Source organism: Zalophus californianus, chromosome 6, assembly GCF_009762305.2.
Source record: "Zalophus californianus isolate mZalCal1 chromosome 6, mZalCal1.pri.v2, whole genome shotgun sequence".
In the NCBI taxonomy this organism is placed as follows: Eukaryota; Metazoa; Chordata; class Mammalia; order Carnivora; family Otariidae; genus Zalophus; species Zalophus californianus.
The window spans coordinates 2,281,279-2,305,009 of record NC_045600.1 but is presented as its reverse complement, the minus strand read 5'-3'; the positions used below and the strand labels follow the sequence as shown (position 1 = coordinate 2,305,009).

The 23,731-nt window shown below is 39.3% G+C and overlaps 1 protein-coding gene and 1 non-coding gene across 9 annotated transcripts in view; both read left to right on the top strand.

The window, feature by feature from the left end:
• Positions 1-23,731, top strand: part of MARK3 (microtubule affinity regulating kinase 3) — a 113,136-nt gene that overhangs the window by 30,317 nt on the left and 59,088 nt on the right. For 6 of the 8 annotated variants that reach the window (XM_027570025.2, XM_027570022.2, XM_027570024.2 and 3 more), the window contains exons 2-3: positions 916-1,107; positions 17,545-17,598. In XM_027570025.2, the coding sequence (XP_027425826.1) occupies positions 916-1,107; positions 17,545-17,598 (246 nt within the window). Of the gene's footprint in view, positions 1-915; positions 1,108-17,544; positions 17,599-23,731 lie in introns of those variants that run through there. The other 2 variants (XM_027570027.2, XM_027570023.2) reach the window with 2 other exon arrangements.
• On the top strand, positions 17,115-17,305 carry LOC113910819. The gene has a single exon (XR_003516302.1). It is a non-coding gene; the product is annotated as a U2 spliceosomal RNA (small nuclear RNA).

Below are 23,731 nucleotides of genomic sequence, written 5' to 3'. Positions count from 1 at the left end.
TTTATTTATTTATTTTGACAGAGAGACAGAGAGGGAACACAAGCAGGGAGAGTGGGAGAGGGAGAAGCAGGCTTCCCGCTGAGCAGGGATCCTGATGTGGGGCTTGATCCCAGGACTCTGGGATCATGACCTGAGCCGAAGCTTAACGACTGAGCCACCCAGGCGCCCCCCCAGTTGTTTATTTTTGATTTTGTTTTGCTTGCCTCGGGACCTATCCAGAAAAAACTACAGCCTCTGTCAGAGAAGTTAGTTACTGCCTGTGCTCTCTAATCCGGCTGCTTTTTTTAAAAGATTTTATTTATTTGAGAGAGAGTGAGCAAGAGAACAGAAGCTGGGGGAGAGGCAGAGGGAGAGAGAGAAGAGGGCTCCCTGTGGGGCTCGATACCAGGACCCTGGGATCATGACCTGAGCTGAAGGCAGGCAGACGCTCCATAATCTGGCTGCTTCTTGAAACATTATTTTCAATTACTGTTATTAGCAGCATAGTGTAGAAAGAAATTGGGAATCCAGATTCTTTGGATCTTTCACTAAATAGTGATGTGGCCGTGAATAAATCACAAAAATACCCTCCAGTGGTGAAGGATCATTTGTGCAGGTGCACTTAATAGCTTATGGACAAGTTACATTTTTATGACTATAAGGCAATCTTGTTATTCCTATTTTATGTTGCAGCCACATACAGAAAATATCTCATTTCCTTCTGAACACCCACTTCAACCCTTGATACTTTTCTTCTCAGCATTTCCTGTTTTCCTCATAAATTTAGATCATGTGGGCAAATTTCTTTAAAGTGCTAGATGCATTAAGATTGAAATTAAAGCAGTAATGTTTTGTTTCTTCAACTAGGGGCTCTTAAAATTTGGCAAGTACCATGTGTTCTCTCATTTCCTAATTTTTGTGTATGTTATATTGTAGCACACGTCACATGGAGATGGGCGGCAAGAAGTTACCTCTCGCACTGGGCGGTCTGGAGCTCGGTGTAGAAACTCTATAGCTTCCTGTGCTGATGAACAACCTCACATTGGAAACTACAGACTGTTGAAAACAATCGGCAAGGGGAATTTTGCAAAAGTGAAATTGGCAAGACACATCCTTACAGGCAGAGAGGTAAATATTAAGCCTAATTTCTGTTATGACACTTGCTCTGTTTAGTTCCATGTGAGAGAAAGAGGAAGATAATGTATATATTTGAGTTAATTTCTAAGTTAATTATATATTGTTTTTAAGAACAAGAAACTTAACATACTAATTATCTGGGGGGAGCCCGATGCAGGGCTCGATCCCAGGAACCTGGGACCGTGAACTGAGCCGAAGGCAGCTGCTTAACTGGCTGAGCCACCCAGGCGCCCCTGGAGTTACAGACTTTAAAAGTTGCTTCTTCATGTTTTGTATCAACTTAAGTGACAAATCACTGGCCAGTACCTGTTGTTGAGATACCTGGGTTGCCTTTAGAGTCAGAAAAAGCATGAGTGGGTGGGGCTTTCCTTGCTGTCCTTAATCAAAGCTTTCTGAAACAAGGCAAAACCTCTTGAGTTTAGTCCCCACCAATTCTAGGTGGTTACTCGGCCAGTTTCCTTACATGGGCAGCTGGTAAGTGGAAAGAGGAATGGGACAGACAGACCTCTACCCTTCTCCTTAGCTGCAGTTTGGTCTGCCATGTTTTTATCTAGGAGGTTCTCTCTCCAGAAAGGTTTGAATCTGACTAGCAGAGTGGCTTAATCTAAAATTTTCCTGTTCTTTTTTTTTTAAACTTTGAATTAAACCATTTTACAAACCCATTTTGTTTTTTCCCTATTGTAGGTATTAACCAGAAGCATGGAAAATGTAAACATTATATTTTATATATTATAACATTATATTTCTATATTATAGAAAGTATTATGTAGGAAGTACAGGTTCCTTGAAATTTCTCTCCTCAAAGAGGATCACTTTCAGCAGTTTGTTGTATATTCCCACAGTTTTTTATATAGACATTAACTTTTTGTTTATTTTAACAAAAAGGGACTCATGGACATAACAGTAATTTTCTTTTTTTAAATTTTTTTTAAAAGATTTTATTTATCTGAGAAAGCGAGAATGAGAGAGAGAGAGAGAGAGCACATGAGAGGGGGGAGGGTCAGAGGGAGAAGCAGACTCCCCACTGAGCAGGGAGCCTGATGCGGGACTTGATCCTGGGACTCCAGGATCATGACCTGAGCCAAAGGCAGTCACTTAACCAACTGAGCAACCAAGGCGCCCCATAACAGTAATTTTCTTAGCAATGTACTTGACCATGTCTGAATCTTTGTGCTCATAGATCTGACACATTCTATTTCCAGTATGTGCTGGCGCCATGGTTTATCCCGTCAGTGGGCATTGAGTGGTTTCTGATTTTTTTGCCCCTGTAAACATCTGCAGTGAACATTCCTTAACATAACTCTCTACCCTTGTTAAGAGTGTTTCTGTAGGATAAATTCCTAGAAGTGGGTGTCCTGGGTCAAAAAGGATGAATATTTGACATTTTAATAGGTACTGCTAAATTGCTTTTGAGAAAATGTCAAGAGTACTTTATTATCCTACCAAACTGAATGAGAGTATCCATTTTTCTATACCCTTACTAATACTATATAAGATAATTTTCTGATGGACAAAAAATTATATTTTTTTAAAGCTTGCTTTGGTAACTAGATGATATTGTCATGTATTTTTGTCATTCATATTTGCTTTTTAAAATAAGTTTCCTATTTGTATCCTTTATCCATTTTTCTTTTCTCTTTCAAATCTTAGTGACTGGGGCGCCTGGGTGGCTCAGTCGGTTAAGTGTCCGGCTCTTGGTGTCGGCTCAGGTCCTGACCTCAGGTTGATATTGAGCTCTGTGTCGGGCTCTGTGCTCCGTGGGAAGTCTGCTTCAGATTCTCTCTCCCTCTCCCTCCCTCCCTTTCTTTCTCTCTCAAATAATAAATAAAAATCTTAAAAATAAATAAATCTTAGTGATTTAAACCCATTATGTGTTTCATGCATCAGTCTGATCTGTCTGGGTTTCATGACTCGGTAAGAAAGGTTTACTTTGTCCCAAGATCTAAAAACAAGGTTCTGTATCTTCTTCAGACACTCCTATGACTCCTGTTTGAATGTTTCATTCATTCGGTATATATTTTGGGAGATTAATATGAAGTGTAGGGATCAAACCCTTTTTTCCCCCCCATGTGGATTACCACTTTTCCTGGGATCATCTGTCCTTTTCCCCAATTGAGGATACCTGCTTTATCACATACCAAATTCCCATATATGTCTCTTTGTTTCTCTGATCTGTTTGTTTAGCCTTGTATCCATATGGTGGTAATTTTATTACTGCAGCTTTGAATTGTACATTTGTATGTTTTAGAGTAAGTTAAATGCTCTGCAGATTATTCTTTATTTTTTAAAAACTTTATACCTCGGCGCACCTGGGTGGCTCAGTCGTTGGGCATCTGCGTTCGGCTCAGGTCATGATCCCTGGTTCCTGGGATGGAGCCCTGAATCGGGCTCCCTGCTTAGCGGGAGGCCTGCTTCTCCCTCTCCCACTGCCCCTGCTTGTGTTCCCTCTCTCTCTGTCTCTCTCTCGCTCTGTCAAAGTAAATAAATAAAATCTTTAAAAAAATAAAAAATAAAAACTTAATACCTCTTCTTGCCATTTACTGTGTTAGATTTATTGTTTTTTTTTAAGATTTTATTTATTTATTAGAGAGAGAGAGAGAAACAGCTTGAGAGGGGAGAAGGTCAGAGGGAGAAGCAGGCTCCCCGCTGAGCCGGGAACCTGATGTGGGACTCAATCCCAGGACTCCGGAATCATGAACTGAGCCGAAGGCAGTCACTTAACCAACTGAGCCACCCAGGCACCCATATTTATTTTAGAATCAAGATACTGTGTCCCAAAAATAGTCTTACTGGAAATTTGATAAGATTAATTTTGATTGGAATTAATTGTATTTATAAACTGATCTGGGGGAATTTGCTATTTGAATGATACTAAGTCTTTCTATATAGGAATATGAAATGTGTCACAATTTTGTTTTCAGGGTTTATAATTTTCTTCATCTAGGTTTTTCATCATTCTTTTTTTTAAGGGGATTACAAACAAATTCTACAGAGTAGGTGAATGGTTTTGCATAATTCTTAAGTTCATTCCAAGGTATTTTAAAATTTTTGTTGCTGCTGTGAATGGCATTTTTTCCTTAGCTGTTATGAATAATATGGGAAGGCTGTAACATTTGTATAACATCTTGTATCTGAGCACCCTTTGAACTCACTCTCATTTTGGATATCAGAATTAAGCAAGTTTGTGTTATTTTTAAAATTACACATCATTGTTTCCTTTGAGGTACAGTTCTCTGAATTGTAACACATTCGTGGATTCACTACTACCACCGTGATCCAGGTAGCTACTGAGAGCTGTCAGGTCAAGCTGTTTTTAAAGGATGGGCAAAATACCAACGCGTTTATCTGTTAACAGGAATAATCTGACAGAAAGGGGGAAAGTGGTGCTGTGGGCGAGATACTTGAGAGGGTGAAGGGGGTGGCGGAAGTGTTAGCCCTGGTGATGTGGGCAGTTCTGACATAGAAACAGGAGAAAGGTTGAGGGCACTCTCATAGGTGCAGCTCAGGACTGTGTGTGATCTGGGAGCCGGTGGAGGTTTTCTGCTCGTTGCAGCTCTTTCTTCAGTAAAATGGAAAGCAAGATCATCTAAGAGTGTGATTATCAAGGAGATAGGAGATATTAGAGATGTAAGAAGTTATAGTAATTACTGGGCAAGCAGAAGAGTTAACGGACTGGAAGAATGCAGTAGAATTGCGAGGTGGCCTTAAGGTTTCCCTAAGGGGATCATGGATTTAAAGTGGGAATAAGCAGCATGGCTGGAAATAACTCTCCAGCAACATTTAGGTACCCAGACACAGGCATGGCATTTATAGATAGTTGGGATTTTTTCACACTAACTGTAGAGAATGGGAACAGAGCAAGGGCATTGATTTGGAATACCTAAGGGAGTGATTACAGTGAAGGACTACAGATTTGAATAGTAAATAACTTGAGAGAGAAGACAAACCATAAGAAGGTGGTGGGACCAGTCATTATGGATCCTGGTGAGTTCAGACAGTTATTGGCGTTCTAGATTGAGTGGTCAGGAAAGGTAGAGGAGGTGATAGAGAGTGGGAAGCTCAAAATTAAGGTCAGAAGGAGTTTTCCAGTATTGGTAGTTCCAGAGATTGGAGTATAACAGTGTAAGTGGCTTAAGTGTGTGAATTTTTTTTTCCTCTCTAGAACCTTTTCAGACTCTTCACATTTATCCTTGCTATTCAGAAATTTCACAGTGAGGTACAGGGAGTTGATCTGCATCCACTCTTTTTTTTTTTTTTTTAAGATTTTATTTATTTGAGAGAGAGAGAACACGAGAGGGGGGAGGGTCAGAGGGAGAAGCAGACTCCCCGCCGAGCAGGGAGCCTGATCTGGGACTTGATCCCGGGACTCCAGGATCATGACCTGAGCCAAAGGCAGTCGCTTAACCAGCTGAGCCACCCAGGTGCCGATCTGCATCCATTCTTCTTGATTGCTCATTGGACCCTTTCAGTTTGGAGATTCTTGTCTTTCAGTTCCAGAGAATTGTCTCGTTTTATTATTTAAAAATCTTCATTCTGTAATTCTTACTAATCAGAGATTGGAACTCTTGGAAAAGAACCTTGACTTTTTTTGAAAAAATCTGTTCTCCATCTGTGTTTCTATTTTATTTTCTGGGCAATGTCTTTAATTTCATCTTTTGTTAAATTTGTGTGTATGTGCGTCCTGATGTATCTCCTCCCCCTTCCTCCCAGCTCTTTCTTTCTTTTTTCTTTTTTTTTAAGATTTAATTTATTCATTTGTCAGAGAGAGAGAAAAAGCAGGAGCAGCAGAAGCAGCAGGCAGAGGGAGAAGCAGGCTCCCCACTGAACAAGGAGTCCAATGTAGGACTCGATTCCAGAACCCTGGGACCATGACCCAAGCTGAAGGCAGCCACCCAACCGGCTGAGCCACCCAGGCACCCCTCTCCCAGCTCTTTCTTGTTCTCTGATTATTTGTATAGTATCCAGTTCTGGGATCATGAATGCTGTTTCTTCTGTTAACAACTCCCTGTGAGGGTAATAAAGGCTTTCCTCTTTTTTTTTTTTTAAATAGATTGTGCTTCCTGCACCATTTCTCTTTTCTATGGGGTTCTTCCTTGGTAACTGTCTGTCATACAGAGCCTTTCTTTGAAATCTGATAATCTGTGGTCATCTGTATTTCAGATGGAGCTTTCAGAAACTCATCAATAGCTGAGTTTGCAAACAGGATATGTTTGACCACACGTAGCTTTCCTGTTGGGAGTTGTCTGGTGCTTTTATTGCAGGACCCCAGATATCTGTGTCTTTAGATCTCTTCTCTGAGGCCATTCTGTTTCTGTAAATAAGAATCCTCTGTTCTGGGGTGCCTGGGTGGCTCAGTTGGTTAAGCGGCTGCCTTCGGCTCGGGTCATGATCCCAGGGTCCTGGGATTGAGTCCGCATTGGGCTCCTTGCTCAGCGGGGAGCCTGCTTCTCCCTCTCCCTCTGCCTGCCTCTCTGCCTACTTGTGCTCTCTATCTCTGTCAAATACATAAATAAGATCTTTTTTTAAACTTTTTTTTAAGTGTTTTATTTATTTATTCATGAGAGTCAGAGAGAGAGAGAGAGAGAGGCAGAGGCAGAGGGAGAAGCAGGTTGCCCGCCTAGCAGGGAGCCGGATGCGGGACTCTATCCCAGGACCCTGGGATCATGACCTGAGCCGAAGGCAGACGCTTAACTATCTGAGCCACCCAGGCGCCCATAAATAAAATCTTTAAAAAAAAAAAAGAATCCTCTGTTCTGTCTGGGAGGAGCTGGCCGTCCAACCCCTCATGGTAGTCTAACACTTAATTTCCCCCTTTTCATCTCCAGGCCTGTTTCTGTCCTCTGTTGGGCTCATTGGCTGGGTTGAGGAGCAGCACACGTTCTGCATACAGACTCGTGACCTCGTAATTTAGCCCAGTAGCTCCACTATTGCCTTTGGTGCCTCCCAGCCTCCCAAGTTTGGAGCCCTTCCCGAATTATGCTGGGCAAATCATGTTGTTTCTGGTGATGGTTTTCTCTGCTCTCTTTCAGAAAATTACTGAACTATGTTGTCTTGTTTTTATGAGGAAAAAACCCCTTTGTACAAAACTGTTGTTAGCCGTGCTGTTATGCCTGCATGCCTTTACTGTCTGTCCTCCACATTTCACCAGGAGCGAGCTCTTAACCTGCTTCCCGTGTGTGTGCTGTGTGCTGTCCCCGGCGCTGAAGGAGGCACCAGAGAGCAGGAAGGGGAAGGATTAGATCTGGCACCGCATTCACCATTTGTTGTTGATTTTAAGAATGATAAACTGTAGTTCTTCATTCCAGGTGTGCTCAACTTCTTGGGACTTTAGATAAGTGGTTTTATATTTTAGTAACAACTTTTTGTGTGTGTGAAGATCATCTTCACAGAGAGTTTGGAGACTAGAGAGGAAGAAAATCCCACACTTAAAATATTCTGAATACCATTTTTATCTTTGTATATTCTTCATATGTATGTTTTTTCACCATATTTTTGGTCATAATTTTGTATTCTGGTTTTTCTCCCTCAGAATTTCATGCCGAGCAGTTCTCCATGCCGCTTCGTGGTCATTGTACCAGCTTTAGTGGTTGTGCGCGGTTGCATTGATTAGAACGACACTTCCCAAATACTTTGTGTCTCAGAACGCCTTTAAACTTTTAAAATTGAGGACTCCCGGGATTCCTGGGTGGCTCAGTTGGTTAAGTGTCTGCCTTCAGCTCAGGTCATGAACCCAGGATCAAGGGATGGAGTCCCACATCCAGCTCCTTGCTCGCCGGGGAGCCTGCTTCTCCACTGCCTGCCACTCGCCCTGCTTGTGTGTGCACTCTCTCTCTGTGACAGATAAGTAAATAAAATCTTTTTTAAAAAAAATTGAGGACGGGGCACTGGGTGGCTCAGTCGTGAAGCATCTGCCTTCAGCTCAGGTCATGATCCCAGGGTCCTGGGCTCAAGCCCCGCATTGGGCTCCCTGCTCAGCGGGGAGCCAGCTTCTCCCTCTACCCCTCCCCTTTCTCTCTCTCTCTCAAATAAATAAAATCTTTAAAAAATAAATAAATAAAAGTAAAAATAAGTAAAAATAAAAAAAAATTGAGGACTCCCAAAAAGCCTTTGTTTACATGGGTTGTATAGACTGATATTTACCATACTAGAACTTAACACTAATAAATTTAAAACATATTAATTCATTTAAAGTAATAACAGGGATGCCTGAGTGGTTTAGATAGTTAAGTATCTGCCTTCGGCTCAGGTCTTGAACCCAGGGTCCTGAGATCAAGTCCCACACTGGGCTCCCTGCTGAGCAGGGAGCCTGCTTCTCCCTCTCCGTCTGCCTGCTGCTCCCCCTGCTTGTGCTCTCTTTCTCTATCTCTCTGACAAATAAATAAAATCTTTAAAAAAATAAAGTAATAACAGACCTATTACATTTAATTTAAATAACATTTTTTTCAAAGATTTCATTTATTTATTTGACAGAGAGACAGCAAAAGAGGGAATACAAGCAGGGGGAGTGGGAGAGGGTGAAGCAGGCCTCCCGCTGAGCAGGGAGCCCGATGTGGGGCTCGATCCCAGGACCCTGGGACCATGACCTGAGCAGAAGGCAGATGCTTAACGACTGAGCCACCCAGGCGCCCCTAAATAACATTTTTATGAGGAAAAAAAACCCTATTGAACAAAACAAATTATTGAAAAGAGTGACATTGTTTGTTTTTTTGCAAATATCTTTAGTGTCTGTTTTAATAGAAGGTAGCTGGGTTTTCATATATTCTGCATTTATGTCGGTATACTGTTTTGGTCAAAGTTTTTTAAAGTTATTTATTTGAGAGAGAGCAAGTGAGTGAGCACGAGTTGGGGGAAGGGCAGAGGGAGAGGGAGAAGCAGGCTCCCCACTGAGCAGGGAGCCCATGAGGGGCTTGATCCCAGGACTCTGGGATCATGACCTGAGCCAAAGGCAGATGTTTATCTGACTGAGCCACCCAGGTGCCCTTGGTTGAAGTTTATGAAGAAAATCTGACCTCACACGGATAATATAACTAGAAAAAAGAGGAGTGTCTTAATTCCCTTTTTCAGATAATTGCAAATACTGTTCTTTGATACTCTACTAAAACTCAGCAAGTAGTAATTTGGTGGCAGAGGGGGCAATGATTAATGGAATGTTTATTCAAAACAACTATAGTGACAGCCAAAAGCTGTTGATACCCAGAACAATTTGCTTCATTTGGAAATTAGTAGTAGTAGATTTGGAAGTGAGCGAGCAGAAGGGTGAAAGCCTCCTGTTCCACTAACAGATATAATTGAAAAATATAAAGATGTTCATCTTGCTTTTAATACAATCTGGAGGTGGAGTATTTACTGTTGGTGTGCAGAAAAAGAGAAAACCTCACCTGAACCCAGTTGCTGCATATTTAAAATCACTTACACAACTGTTACACTTTTTTTATTGTGGTAAAATATACATAACATGAAATTTACCGTTTTAACCATTTTAAGTGTACAGTTTGGCGGCATTAAGTACATTTGCATTGTTGTGCAACCGTCACCATCACCCATCTCTAGGACAGATACAGTTGATCTCACTTGCAAATTCCATATTTTCAGATTCATCTGCTCACTACAGTTTGTTTGTAATTCCAAAATCAGTACTTGCAGTGCTTTTGCAGTATTTGTGGATATGCACAAAGCATCAGAAAGTTTGAATTGCCCAATGTATGCATCCCCTGCTGAGATCCAACAAGGTGATGATGCTCTGCCTTGTTTCAGCTTTCATACCACAACAAATGCTCTTTTTGTGGTCTGTTTACTCCATGGTTTTTGCATTTTTGTGCTTTTTGTTGTCAATTTTGCTGTTTAAAATGGCCCCCAAGTGTACGGCTGAAGTACTAGCCAGTGTTTCTAAGTGTAAGGCTGTGATGTGCCTGATAGAGAAAACACATTTGTTAGATAAGCTTCATTCAGACATGAGTTAGGTTCTGCTGCTGGCTGACAGTTCAATGTTACTGAATCAATGATATGTAGTAAATAAGGTGTGCTTAGAAACACACATAAAACAAGGTTATGTATTGATCAGTTGATGAAAGTTTTTATGACCAGGGTCCCATAGGAACCTAACCCTGTATTTCCTCTAGGAGCAGTATTCACAATGGCTTTGTAGAACATAATTACCATACCCAACAACAAACAACGATCTGTTTTTTTTAATTTTATTGTTATGTTAATCACCATACATTACATCATTAATTTTTGATGTGGTGTTCCATGATTCATTGTTTGTGCATAACACCCAGTGCTCCACGCAGAACTACTATCTCTGTTTTTGAAAGAGAAGTTATCTGGTGTTTTCCCCTAACAGATATATGGAGAAGGGTATCAAAAAATCACAGGCTTTCCTTGTATATCTATGATTTTTGATTCGCCATTAATGTTTTCAAGGGGGAGCACTACGAAGCAAATTGAGAGCTCTGTACATGGGACATGGTATGTGGAGGCTGGTGGTCATGTGTCCGGCTTAGCTTCCTGGTGGTCAGTAGGAAAGTTGCCACATACACAGCACAAAGTGATTTTCTCAGTGAGGTTTCCCTGGATTGTACTCTTTGGGCACACCGTAGGCTTGTATGTGCCCTGCTGTGTGGGCCTCAGATTTTTATCTTCCAGAAATTGTTTAAAGTCACTTTTCTCCTGATGGCACCTCTCCCATTCTCTTTGTCATTCTTTGTTCTTTAATTGGACCAGCAGGTGGGAGAAGAGGGAAATGCATGGGATCAATATGCCCCCTTTAACTAAATGCCCTCATTGTGGTTATGAGAAACCTTTTGACTTAGTTATTTGTATTCAAGTTCTGTTATGCAGTTTAAAGAGTCAAGGCTTGTTTAAAAACCGAGTCCCTTGATCCCCCACCCCCATTTCCTAATCTCCCAAGATGGCCAATTTCAGTCTTTTAAACTTTTTTTTTTGTTTTTATTTTAATTACAGTTAGTTAACATACAGTGTTATATTAGTTTCAAGTGTACAATATAAACTGATCCTTTAGGTTACTTCTATCTTTAGCATGCTTTTATTCTTTAGAAACATTTTTTATTGAAGTATAGTTGATACACAGCATGCTCTTATTCTTACTTAATTTTTTGGTTTTAGGCATTATCTGCTGTCTTTTCATGACCGTTATTTAGAGTCATGATTGATTTTTTTTTTAAATAAACTCCTTATTGAAATATAACACACATCCAGGGAAAGTGCCCAGATCATAAGTGTACACCTTGATGAATTAACACAAAGTAAACACATTTGCATAACCATGACCCAGGGCAAAACTATACTATGACTTGAACCCCAGAAGCTTCCCTTCTGTCTTCTTCTACTCACTTTTCTGTCCTTCCTCCCCAAGGTAACCACTGTCTTGACTTCTAACACCGTAGATCATTTTTTGTCTTCCTTAATGTGCTAATGGAATCATACAGTAGATACTATTTTGTGTCTGCCTCTTTTACTGCACTTCATGTTTGTGACATTCTTCCATGTTGTGTTTCTTCTATGTGTTGGGTGTTATGTTTTAATTTGAAGTTTTATTTTTGTAGCCACTTATTGTAGTTGTTCAGCTTGGTCTTTATTGCTGTGGACTAATTTGTGTCTCTCAAAATCATATATTAAATCCCTAACCCCCAGTGTATTTGGAGATAGGGCTTTTGTGGAAATAGGTTAAATTAGATCATAAAGGTAGGGTCCTGATCCAGTAGGATTAATGTCCTTACAAGAAGAGACACCAGAAAGCTGCTCCCTCTCCACCATGTAAGGACGCGGTGAGAAGGGGGCCATCTGCAAGCCAAGAGGAAAAGCCTCACCAGGAACTGACCATGCTGGTCAGACTCTGATCTTGGACTTCCAGCCTTCCAATCTGTGAGAAAATAAATTTCTGTTGTTTAAGCCACTCAGTCTGTGGTATTTTTGTTATCGCAGCCTGAGCTAATAATCCATCCTTCCAGGCTATTGCATCCTCTTAAAGACCTGGGATCTTTTTTTTGACTGCTCTTTTAGTGTTTGTGGATGCTTTAATGCATATTGGGAGCAGGATTTGGGGACCTTTGACCACGAGAAAATTGACAGGAAGTGAAAGATGAGGGTATTTATTTCTCTGGTGGGTGTTTGCTACAGGTTTATTGGGCCCTCTGGGGTGGCGTATATCGAGGGAAGCCCTTCTCGTGTATGAGCTCTCTTTATCCCTCTTTTGTAATTTTCCACTTTGTTTCTGGCATCAGGGTGAATAAATGGAATTTCCCAGAACTTTACACAACAAGTGGCAGGGGCATTCCTCTTTCCTCGCCAGTGAACTCCCTTGGCTTTTGCTATGCACGCCCCATCCCCTGCCAAAAAAAACCTCCAAAAAACTCCACAACCTTGGGAACATGTGTGTGGTCTTTCCAGTCTCCATCTGTCTCAGGTACCTGGTGATGCCCCCACAGTTGCTTCCTCTCTTACTGTCTTCGAGGTCTGAGCTCTCCCCCAGGAACGAGCTCTGGGCCAAGATTATTTTGGTAGTTGAGTCACCCCAGCAGGGAGCTGGAGGAAGAGGGGATTATAGGCTTCCCCCTCAGGCTTCATGGCCACACAGATTGACATCATTGTAAATAACTGTTTCACTCAGAGGACACTTACTTTTAATAAAATGACTCTCTTCTACAGTTTGATTTAGCTGAATGAAACATTTTGAGCTTCTGCTTTTGCTTTAAATACTATTTGAATAGCAGTATTTGAAAAAGAAAATGCTTAAGAATAGAATCTTTTCTGTAGAATAGAAGGCAGATACTGAACAGAGCCAGAAGAAGCTAGTGATCAAGAGTTTGGTCATGAAAGGGGCGCCTGGGTGGCTCAGTTGGTTAGGCAACTGCCTTTGGCTCGGGTCGTGATCCCAGGGTCCTGGGATCGAGCCCCGCATTGGGCTCCCTGCTCTACGGGGGGGCCTGTTAGTCCCTCTCCCTCTGCCGCTCTCCTGCTCTCTCTCTCTCTCTCTCTGCCAAATAAATAAATAAATAAATAAAATCTTAAAAAAAAAAAAAAAGTCTGGTCAAGAGAATAGAAACCAGGTCTCAGAGGATCAGAGGGAAGAAGAACCAGAAAGCATATTTGATAAATCTGGCCATTAGAAGGAGGAAGAAAACAGAATGGTGGCCAGAAAGGAATAGTATATCTAAGGGGTTTCTTTGGAAATTGGGAGATCCATGGATACCACATAAAATTACTTATGAAAGTACAGTTTGAAGAAAATTAATCCATTAAACTTTGAAATAATTAATTAAAAAAAAGATTTTACTTATTTGGAGGAGCAAGCGAGAGAGAGCACGAGCATAGGGAGGGGCAGCGGGAGAGAGAGAAGCAGACTCCCTGCCAACCAGGGAGCCCAGTGTGATGCGGGGCTCAATCCCAGGACCCTGAGATCATGACCTGAGCCAAAGGCAGATGCTTAACCGACTGAGCCACCCAGGCACCACTGAAATAATGTAATTTTTTTAAAGATTTTATTTATTTACTTGAGAGAGAGAGAATGAGAGAACACATGAGAGGGGGGAGGGTCAGAGGCAGAAGCAGACTCCCTGCCGAGCAGGGAGCCTGATGTGGGACATGATCCAGGGACTCCAGGATCATGACCTGAGCCGAAGCAGTCGCTTAACCAACTGAGCCACCCAGGCGCCCTGAAATAATGTAATTTTTAAAAATTACATTGATATCTGTTAAAACACCAGAAACCCTATTTCTTCACTCTTCTGTCTCCATCTCAAACATGTGTGTGGTTACTGAGTATGAGTGGTCAGGGCTCACATAAGCTCAGGAAGCACTTATGTACCTAGTAGTATGTTGGGGCTATAACAAGACGTCAATCCCCAGCTGAGATGTGAACAAGGTCATTGTTTGTATACTCCAGCCACTGACATTTCCTTTCACTTTTTTTATTATAGTTTCCACCAAGACTTGTGTTTTCCAAATATGAAATCAGAATTCTGTCTTTGCTTTTTTCAAGCACACACATGCTAACTGTCTACCCCTCCTGCAATTCTGGTTTCTTTTTCCTCCCCAATTGGGGTGGGCTGGGGTGGTGGGTCCTTACGCTCCAAGGTCAAGTTCACTGGGTGCCATGTTAGCAGCATTTGTCTGTCTTTAGCTCCTCTGGAGGTCAGTGGGTTCATAGGAAGTAAGAGATAACTTAGGCAGATGGAGGCTTTAGGCCAAGTGAAGCAGGGGTTGTTGTTTTTTTAAGTGTTAATATGAGTAAGTGCAGCAGTTCTTGAAGTAGCTTTGGGGACCCCTGGAGGTCTCTCTGGAGAACCTTTTAGAGGGTCTGCAAAGTCTGTACTATTTTTGTAATACTATTAAGACAATACTTTTTCCATTCTCTTTCATGAACCTAAAGTAAAATTTTTCCAGAGGCTACATGACGTGTGACATCACAACAGATTGAATCTATGATATGTGAGAATTTCATAAAAATGTTATTTATATTAACATGTAATGGGCTTACTTTTTTCCGTTTATTGTGATAAAATACACATAGCATAAAATTACTCTCAACTATTTTTAAGTGTATGTTTCAGTAGTATTGAATACATTTATACTGTGTAACCATTACCATCATGCATCTCCAGACCTATTTTCATCTTGTAAAACTGAAACTCTGTATCCATAAATACTAACTCCCCATTCCTTCCTTCCCCCGTTCTACTTTCTGTCTCTATGAATGTGAACTCTCTAGGAACCTCATAAAGTGGAATCATATAGTATCTGTCCTTTTGTGTCTGGCTTGTTTCATTTAACATAGTGTCCTCAAGGTTCATCCATGCTATAGCATGTGTCAGAATTTCCTCCCTTTTTAAGACTGAAAAATATTCTGCTGTATGGAGACACCACATTAGGCTTATCCATTCATCACTCTGTGGACGCTGGGGTTGCTTCCACATCTTAGCTATTGTGAATAGTGCTGCTGTGAATGTGGTGTATAAATGTCTATTTAAGTCCCTGCTTTTGGTTCTTCTGGGTACATACCCAGAAATGGAATTGCTTGATCATATGGTAATTTCTATTTTTAATTTTTTTAAGGAACTCTATACTGTTTTCCACAGCAGCTGTACCATTTTACATTCCTACCAGCAGTGCACAAGGGTTCCAGTTTCCCTACATCCTTACTGCTTGTTGTTTTCTGGGAGGTTGTTTTGTGTTTTTTTTTTTTAGTAGCCATCTTGATGGGTGTGAAATGGTATGTTGGGGTTTTGGTTTGCATTTCCCTAATGATCAGTGATGTTGAGCATCTTTTTTATGTGCTTACTGGCCGTTTGTACAGTTAACCCTTGAACTACATAGTTTGAATTGGGCAGGTTTACTTATATGTAGATTTTTTTCTTTAAATGCAGTTGAGTACTATATTTTCTCTTATCATTTTTGTAATACATTTTCTTTTCTCTAGCTTACTTTATTGTAAGAACACACACAACATACAAAATACATGTTCATCAGCTATATATATTATTAGGCTTCCCATCAACAGTAGGCTATTAGTAAAGTTTTGGGGGAGTCAAAAGTTATTCATGGATTTTTGACTTGGAGGGGGCAGTGCCCCTACCCCCATATTGTTCAGGAGTCCACTGTAGATCTTTGGGGAAATGTCTCTTCAAGTCCTTTGCCCATTTTTCAATTGGGTTTTTTGTCGTTGAGTTATAGGAGTTCTCTCTATATTCTTGATATTAATCCCTTCTCAGATCTATGATTTGTAAATATTTTTTCCATTCTCTGGGTTGCCCTTTTACTCTGTCAGTATTGTCTTTTGATGCACAGAATTTAAAAATTTTTGTTAAATCTAATTTGGCTATTTTTCCTTTGTTGCCTGTGCCTTTTGTGTCATATCTAAGAAATCACTGCCCGGTCCAGTTTTGTGAATCTTTTGCTGTATGTTTTCTTCTAAAACATTAGAAGAAATTTAAAATTTAAAACTAATTTTAACTCATATTCAGGTGTTTGATCCATTTTGCAGTAATTTTTGTAGATGATGTTAGGTAAGAGTTCAGTTTCATTCTTTTGCATGTGGATATCCAGTTTTCCCAGCACCATTTGTTGAATATTATGTTGAAATGAATCTTACTATGTTCAATACTTATTTTTACAATTTTTCAGTTTTCATTTGTAATAAGGTAAATATTAATAGATATAACCCACATTTGGGATCATTAGTAATCTTTAAGAGTGTAAAGGGGACCAAAAAGTTTGAGTACTACTGACATAGAGGATCTCCAAGCACTTTCCCCAGACTTTCACTCCCTTTCTTCAGTGGTGCTTCTTATTGGATCTGGTCCTGAAGGATGCACAGTAGGAATACAGCCTCATCAGTGTGGGGTTAGATCATTTGTTGTCCTGGACCTCAGTTGCAAAGCTGAGTTAATTATGTTCTCCAGTTCCTGGCAAAGCCTCTTTCTTCACTTATGTTCCCTTTCATCCCCTGTTGTTACCCTCTCCCTCCATTCTGGATGTTCCTAGTTCCTAGAAGTCACTTTTATTCTAGAAAGGACAACATGCCAGATAAGGACGCTGCTGCAGGTCCATTTAGTAAATATTAGTAAAACTGATTTTTTTTTTTTTTAAAGATAAGTGTGTATGACTAGAAGCTATAGTTCTTTCTTTCTGTATCTTAGTGGTTTGTTAAGACTGCTTGGGGTTTACTCACGCCTTTTTGAACAGAGGTGACCAGGTAATCCATTTGTTGTCTCTGTACATGTTTCACTTGGCCTACAGATTGCTCTGGAACTAGTCCCTTTTCCTTCTTTAACTACCTAAAGATCTTTTCTATTTTTTTTAAATAAAGTGTTTTTAAAGTTTCAGATCGAACTCCAACCTATTAGTTCATATATTTACTTAATTACCAAGCTCTTACTGTGTGTAAGACACTCTGAGCAAGGCACTCTGGGGTATATAAATCTGTGAAAGCTGTATGTACTGCCCTTGAATCCCAGAGTCAGATAAAATTAAAATACCGGCTTGCTTCTCAGCCTTTTGGCTAAGAGCAAGTGTAGTATCTGTTCTTCTCAGTTTAATATCTGATACCTCCTCTGTCTGAGGACAATACATTAAATGGATTTGGGGAACTAGGAAATGGAATAGGAGCTTGCTCCTTCCACTCCGTGCATTGACCTGGTATTGCAGTACTTCCAGGAATGGTGCAACCACCACCACCCCTGTCCTTGGATTAAAATTAAAAAAAAAAAAATTTTTTTTTAAGTATTGCTGAATAGGGAATAGATCTGCTTCATTATCCTACGTTTTTAGAAGTGTTTTCATTATATAATCGATCTCTCTCTGTCTTTCTCATGTCCCACATGTCTGGGCATTTACAAAACTATTACCAGTTAGTCTATAGTTACCAAATTTGTAAAGTCTATAAATATTTATTAATTTATTTTTTTCTAGGTTGCAATAAAAATAATTGACAAAACTCAGTTGAATCCAACAAGTCTACAAAAGGTAAGATTGGTTTGGTATCCAGTATTTTTTTAAATGATTTTCAGTGCTAATTGCCATCTAATTGGTCCCACCAATACCTCAACTGTTATTTGTATATATTATGTTTAGTACAATAAGCTTCCTATTCCTCAGTGTAACTTAGGTGTAGTATTATATGAAAAGTTGTTGGATTGTTTTCCTTTAGATGAAGATAATGATTTTTAAATGTTTTTAATAGCACAAATTGGAAGGCTATACATTTTAGTTGAATATTCTAACTATTGACTAGAACAGAGTTTTTAAACATAAGACAGAACATGCTTTTGTGTAATTAGTCTTATGCAGAGTTATATACCTTTCTCATAGCTAGTACTGAGGTCTTTAAAGTCAGCACTTTGGCTTTATTAAACTCTGCCACTATGACTAATTAAGGACTGATGATTAATTCATATGAAAGGAAAATATAAAAATACAAATGATAGTTGAAAACATGGTTGTAATGCACTGTTGCGATTTGTATCATCTAATGGAGATCAGAAGTCCTCAACCTTGTTGCATGTTAGAATCAGCTGGACCTCTTTGCAGTGTCTTGATGACTGGCCCAGAGAGATTCAATTGCTCAGGTTAGGGCCTTGGCATAGGTATTTCACTGGTGCATTTGTAAATGATTAATGATCATAATAAAATCCTTCTAGTTCTTTTTAGTCTTGCAAAGCCTTTTACATCATTTGATTTCTAGATTTGGCCTATTAGTAGTTGGGGTTTTAGAGACTAGGAACTAGGAACAGGAAATCTGAATTAAAATCCTGGCTCTGCCACGTAAAATGTCTAACTTGACCTTGAGCCAGTTACTTAACTTTCTTTTTTTTTCCAGTTAACTTTCTTGACCCCAGGTTTCTGGTCTTTAAAATAGAGATAATTTCATCTTCTCAGGATGGATGTATTAATAAAATAATGCAGTTAAAAGAGCTTTGTAAACTTCAAAGCATTTCACATGTAAGATATTATAAGCGTATTGCCCTGTATAAATTCCTGATTTTTTTCCTAATGGTTATTTTCCATTTATATCATAATATCATTATATCATAATTTTGAAGTCCTGTCCGTGTGTGTGTGAGAGAGGGGGGGTGAGAGAGAGAGGTGGGGAGGAAAGGACTTTATCTTGCACTAAAAATGGTACTTAACAAGTGGTTCTGCAGGCCAGAGTGAGTCTTAATGGCACTCAAGGTGGCCTGGAATGGATCCAAAAATTCCAGTCCTTTCTTCTGAGGATAAAACTGTATCCATTGCTTTAAACTTTTATTTCTTCATATATCTTAAGGACTTGGCATTAATGAGTAAGTTAGGGGTTACTAAAATTTGGTATTCAGAACTAAAATTAGCATATAAAGAAGTTTACTGAGGGTTCTAGTTCAGAATCCTAATGATGTTACAAGTGTTCCACTATTCAAGCATCCTTGGTGGATAACTGGAATTCTAGCAGTTTTCTAGGGAGAATTTTATCATGGTTTTGTCTTTAGTTGGTTGTAATTTTTCCCTCCTTCCTTGCTTTTTTTTCATTATTTTGGGTAAGAGTGTTTTATTGCTGCTATTCTTTATTATTATTACAAATTACTGTTTGTAAACATCATTATCAGTTTAGTACATGGTACGTTGTCTGGTTAGCCTGACAATGTGATTATGCATATTTATATCAGCATTAATTTGGGCACATAATAATAAGAGGTAAGATTTTAAGAAGCCAGATCTGTCCAAGTTAAATAACTTGATAAGTGTAATATTTGAAGCTTATAGGGCATTGTTTTATTTTTTATTTTTCTATTGAAGTATAATTTCCATGTAGTGTTATATTTCAGGTGTACAATATAATGACTCAGCAGTTCTATGCATTATTCAGTGCTCATCACGATAAGTATGCTCTTAATCCCCTTTGTCTCATTCATCCATCCCCCACGTACCTCCTCTCTGGCAACCACCAGTCTGTTCTCTGTATTTAAGAGTCTGTTACTTTGGGACACCTGAGTGGCTTAGTTGCTTAAGTGTTCAACTCTTGGTTTTGGTTAAGGTCATGATCTCGGGTGGTGGGATTGAGCCCCCTGTCGGGCGGGCTCCACACTCTGTGCAGAATCTATTTGTCCCTCTCTGCCCTCTGCCTCTCCCCTTGCTCTCTCTCTGAAAATGAATAAATAAAATCTTTTTTGTGTGTGTTGTCTCTTTTTTCTTTGTTCATTTGTTTCTTAAATTCTACATAGGAGTGAAATCATGTGGTATTTGTCTTTCTCTGACTTCACTTAGTATTATACTTTCTAGATCCATCCATGTTGTTGCAAATGACAAGATCTTGTTCTTTATGGCTGAGTAATATTCCTGTGTGTGTGTGTGTGTGTGTGTGTGTGTGTGTGTGTGTGTGTGTGTATCTTCTTTACTCATTCATCTGTGAATGGATACTTGGGTTACTTCCACATCTTGGCTATTGTAAATAATGTTCCAAGAAACATATGGGTGCATATATCTTTTCAAATTAGTGTTTTCATTTTCTTTGGGTAAATATCCAGTGGTGGAATTACTGGATCTTATGATAATTCTATTTTTAATTTCTTGAGGAACCTCCATGCTGTTTTCCGCAGTGGCTGCACCAGCGTGCATTCCCACCAGCAGTGCAGGAGGGCTCCTTTTTCTCCACGTCCTCTCTAGCTTTTGTTTTTTGTTGTCCTTTTGATTCCAGCCATTCTGACAGGTGTGAGGTGGTATCTCACTGTGGTTTGGATTTGCATTTCCCTGATGCTGAGCCATGCTGAGCATCTTTTTCATGTGTCTGTTGGCTATCTGTATGTCTTCCTGGGAAAAATATCTATTCAGATCCTCTGCCCATTTTTATTGGATTATTTTTAGATTTTGGTGTTGGGTTTTATAAGTTCTTTATATATTTTGGATATTGACTCCTTATTGGATATATCATTTGCAGATATTTTTTCTCATTTGGTAGGTTGTCTTGTTGATGGCTTCCTTTGCTGTGTAAAGCATTTTATTTTGGTATATCTCAGTAGTTTAATTTTGCTTTTGTTTCCTTTGCCTGAGGAGACAGATCTAGAAGAATGTTTCTATGGTTGATTTCAAAGAAATTATTGCCTGTGTTTTCTTCTAGGAGTTTTATGGCTTCAGGTCTCATATTTAGGCCTTTAATCACTTTTGAGTCTATTTTTGTGTGTTGTGTAAGAAAGTGGTCCAGTTTCATCTCTCTGGTTTTTTTTTGAGGAACCTCCATACTGTCCACTTTCATCTTTTGCATGTAGCTGGCTAGTTTTCCCAGCACCATTTATTAAAATACAGGGCATTATTTTAAATCATGTGTATTAGTTCATATTCTTTTCTTATAAATTAGAAGCATTCTCTGTATATTCCTGTACAGTTGTTTTTCACTGAATTCCTTTTCTGTGGAAAAGTTGCCACAGGGTGGGGTTTACATGGCGTCTTGTCTTTTTTTTTTTAAAGATTTAGTTATTTATTTGACAGAGAGATAGCGAGAGCAGGAACACAAGCAGGGGGGCGGGAGAGGGAGAAGCAGGCTTCCCACTGAGCAGGGAGCTCGATGTGGGACTCGATCCCAGGACCCTGGGACCATGATCTGAGCCGAAGGCAGACACTTAACAACTGAGCCACCCAGGTGCCCCAACATGGTGTCTTTTCCCTTGGAATAGTACTTACTACTTTTTTCTTCCTCAGTGCCATGCACAGTTGTATCACATCTGCATTAGGAACAGCTCTCTTTATATTTTGATTTTAAGCCTTGAAGCTTATACACTTCTCAGTGCTTATCATGATGAGCCCCGAGTAATGTATAGAATTGTTGAATCATTGTATTATATACCTAAAACTAATACAGCACCTTAGAAGGTAACATTCACTTTAAGGAACATTCTGCCATCAATAAAATGTAATCTTTTTGTACTGCCACTATCAAAAAATGTAGACTGGCTCATTTAAGGAGTGTTTTAACACAGGTGTTAAAATAGTATCCATTTCAACATGTTCACATTATTCAGGCTTGCACACTGAATTGTGCACATTTGCAAACTAATGTTACTTTCACAGACAAGTTTCTTTTCTTTTTCTTTTTCCAGTCATTGCGTTAACAAATGTTAGATTCTAGTAAGAGATATTTTTCTGCATTGTTTTTGTGCTTCTCAACTTTGAACTACTATTCCTGAGATGTTTTCTGTTTATGAATGTTTTAGATCAGCCTTTTTTTTTCTTAAGGTCAGCCTTTTTAATGTTGTGTACCTATATAATGGTTTTGAAAGCAGCAGGTATAAGAAGTATGTTAGTTTTCTTTTGGTTTTACAAAGTCATTTTTAACTTTGGTTTGGTTATATGTGAGGAATTTTGCTGGGTCTTGTTTTAGTTTGTCATTAAGAAGCAAGTTATGGCTCATTTTTAAAAATATGTTTACCTATTCAAAAATGCTAGTCTCTATTAAGGCATTCTAGTATAATCAGTGTAACCCATCTAAAGTTATTATTGTTCTTTTTCAGCCTTGGAGTAGAATGTTAACATAAAGAGAGTGTATAGAGTGATGGTTAGGAACACTGTGAAGCCAGGCTGCATGGATTCAGATCCAGGCTTAATCCAGCCTAGCTGTGTGACAAGTCATTTAACCTCCCCAGGGTCTTAGTTTCCCCACTTACAAAATGGGGATAATAATAGTAGGTCATAGGGCTGTAGTAAGAATTAAATGAGTTAACTTTTTTTTTAATTTTCTTTAAAAACAATTTTAAGTTCCAGTTAGTTTTAACATACAGTGTAATATTAGTTTTAGGTGTACAATAGAGTGATTTCAACACTTACATACAGCACCCAGTGCTCATGACAGTAAGTGCACTCCAGTCCTTCTTCCCCAAAACCTATCAAGTCTATCCATCCTTCTACCTCCCTTCTAGTAACCATCAGTGTGTTGTCTATAGTTAAGAGTCTGTTTCTTGGTTTGCCTCCCTCTCTCTTTTTTCCTTTTCTTGTTTATTTTGTTTCTTAAATTATACATATGACTGAAATCATATTTATTTCTATCTGATTGACTTATTTTGCTTAGCATTATACTCTAGGTCCATCCACATTGTTGCAAATAGAAAGATTTCATTCTTTTTTCTAATATTCCGTGTGTGTGTGTGTGTGTGTGTGTGTGTGTGTGAGACACACCACATCTTTATCCATTTGTCAATTGATGGACACGTGGGATGTTTCCATATTCCATAATTTGTCTATTGTAGATAATACTGATATAAACATAGGGGTGAGTGTATCCCTTTGAATACTTTTTGTATTCTTTGGGTGAATACCCAGTAGTGATTGCTGGATCATAGGGTAGTTCTATTTTTAACTTTTTGAGGAACTTCCGTACTATTTTCCACAATGGTTACATTGGTTACATTACATTCCACAATAGTTTTCATTCCCACCAACAGTGCAAAAGGGTTCCCCTTTCTCCAAGTCCTCACCAACACCTGTTGTTGATTGATCTTGTGTTACTGATTTTAGCCCTTCTGACAGGTGTGGGTTAATACCACATTGTTGTTTTAATTGCATTTCCCTAATGATAAGTCATGATGCGTTTCATGTGTCTCTTGGCCATTTGTATGTCTTCTTTGGAAAAATATCTGTTCATGTCTTCTGCCCATTTTTTAATTGGATTATTCGTTTTTTGGGTGTTTATCAGTTCTTTAAATATTTTAGATACTAACCTTTTATTGGTTATGTCATTTACAAATATCTTCTCCCATTCTGTAGGTTGTCTTTTAGTTCTGTTGATTGTTTCCTTTGCTATCCAGAAGCTTTTTTTTTTTTTAAGATTTTATTTATTTATTCATGAGAGACAGAGAGAGGCAGAGAGAGAAGCAGGCTCCCAAGGAGCAGGGAACCCGATGCAGGACTCGATCCCAGGACCCTGGGATCATGACCTGAGCCGAAGGCAGATGCTCAACCATCTGAGCCACCCAGGTGCCCGTGCAGAAGCTTTTTATTTTGGTGTATAGTTTATTTTTTATTTTGTTTCCCTTGCCTTGGGAGACTTACCTAGAAAGAAGTTACTCTGTAAATAAGTTAATATTTAAAAGCCCTTAGAAGGACAGAGACTAGTACCTGACACAGGGTAAGGACTGAA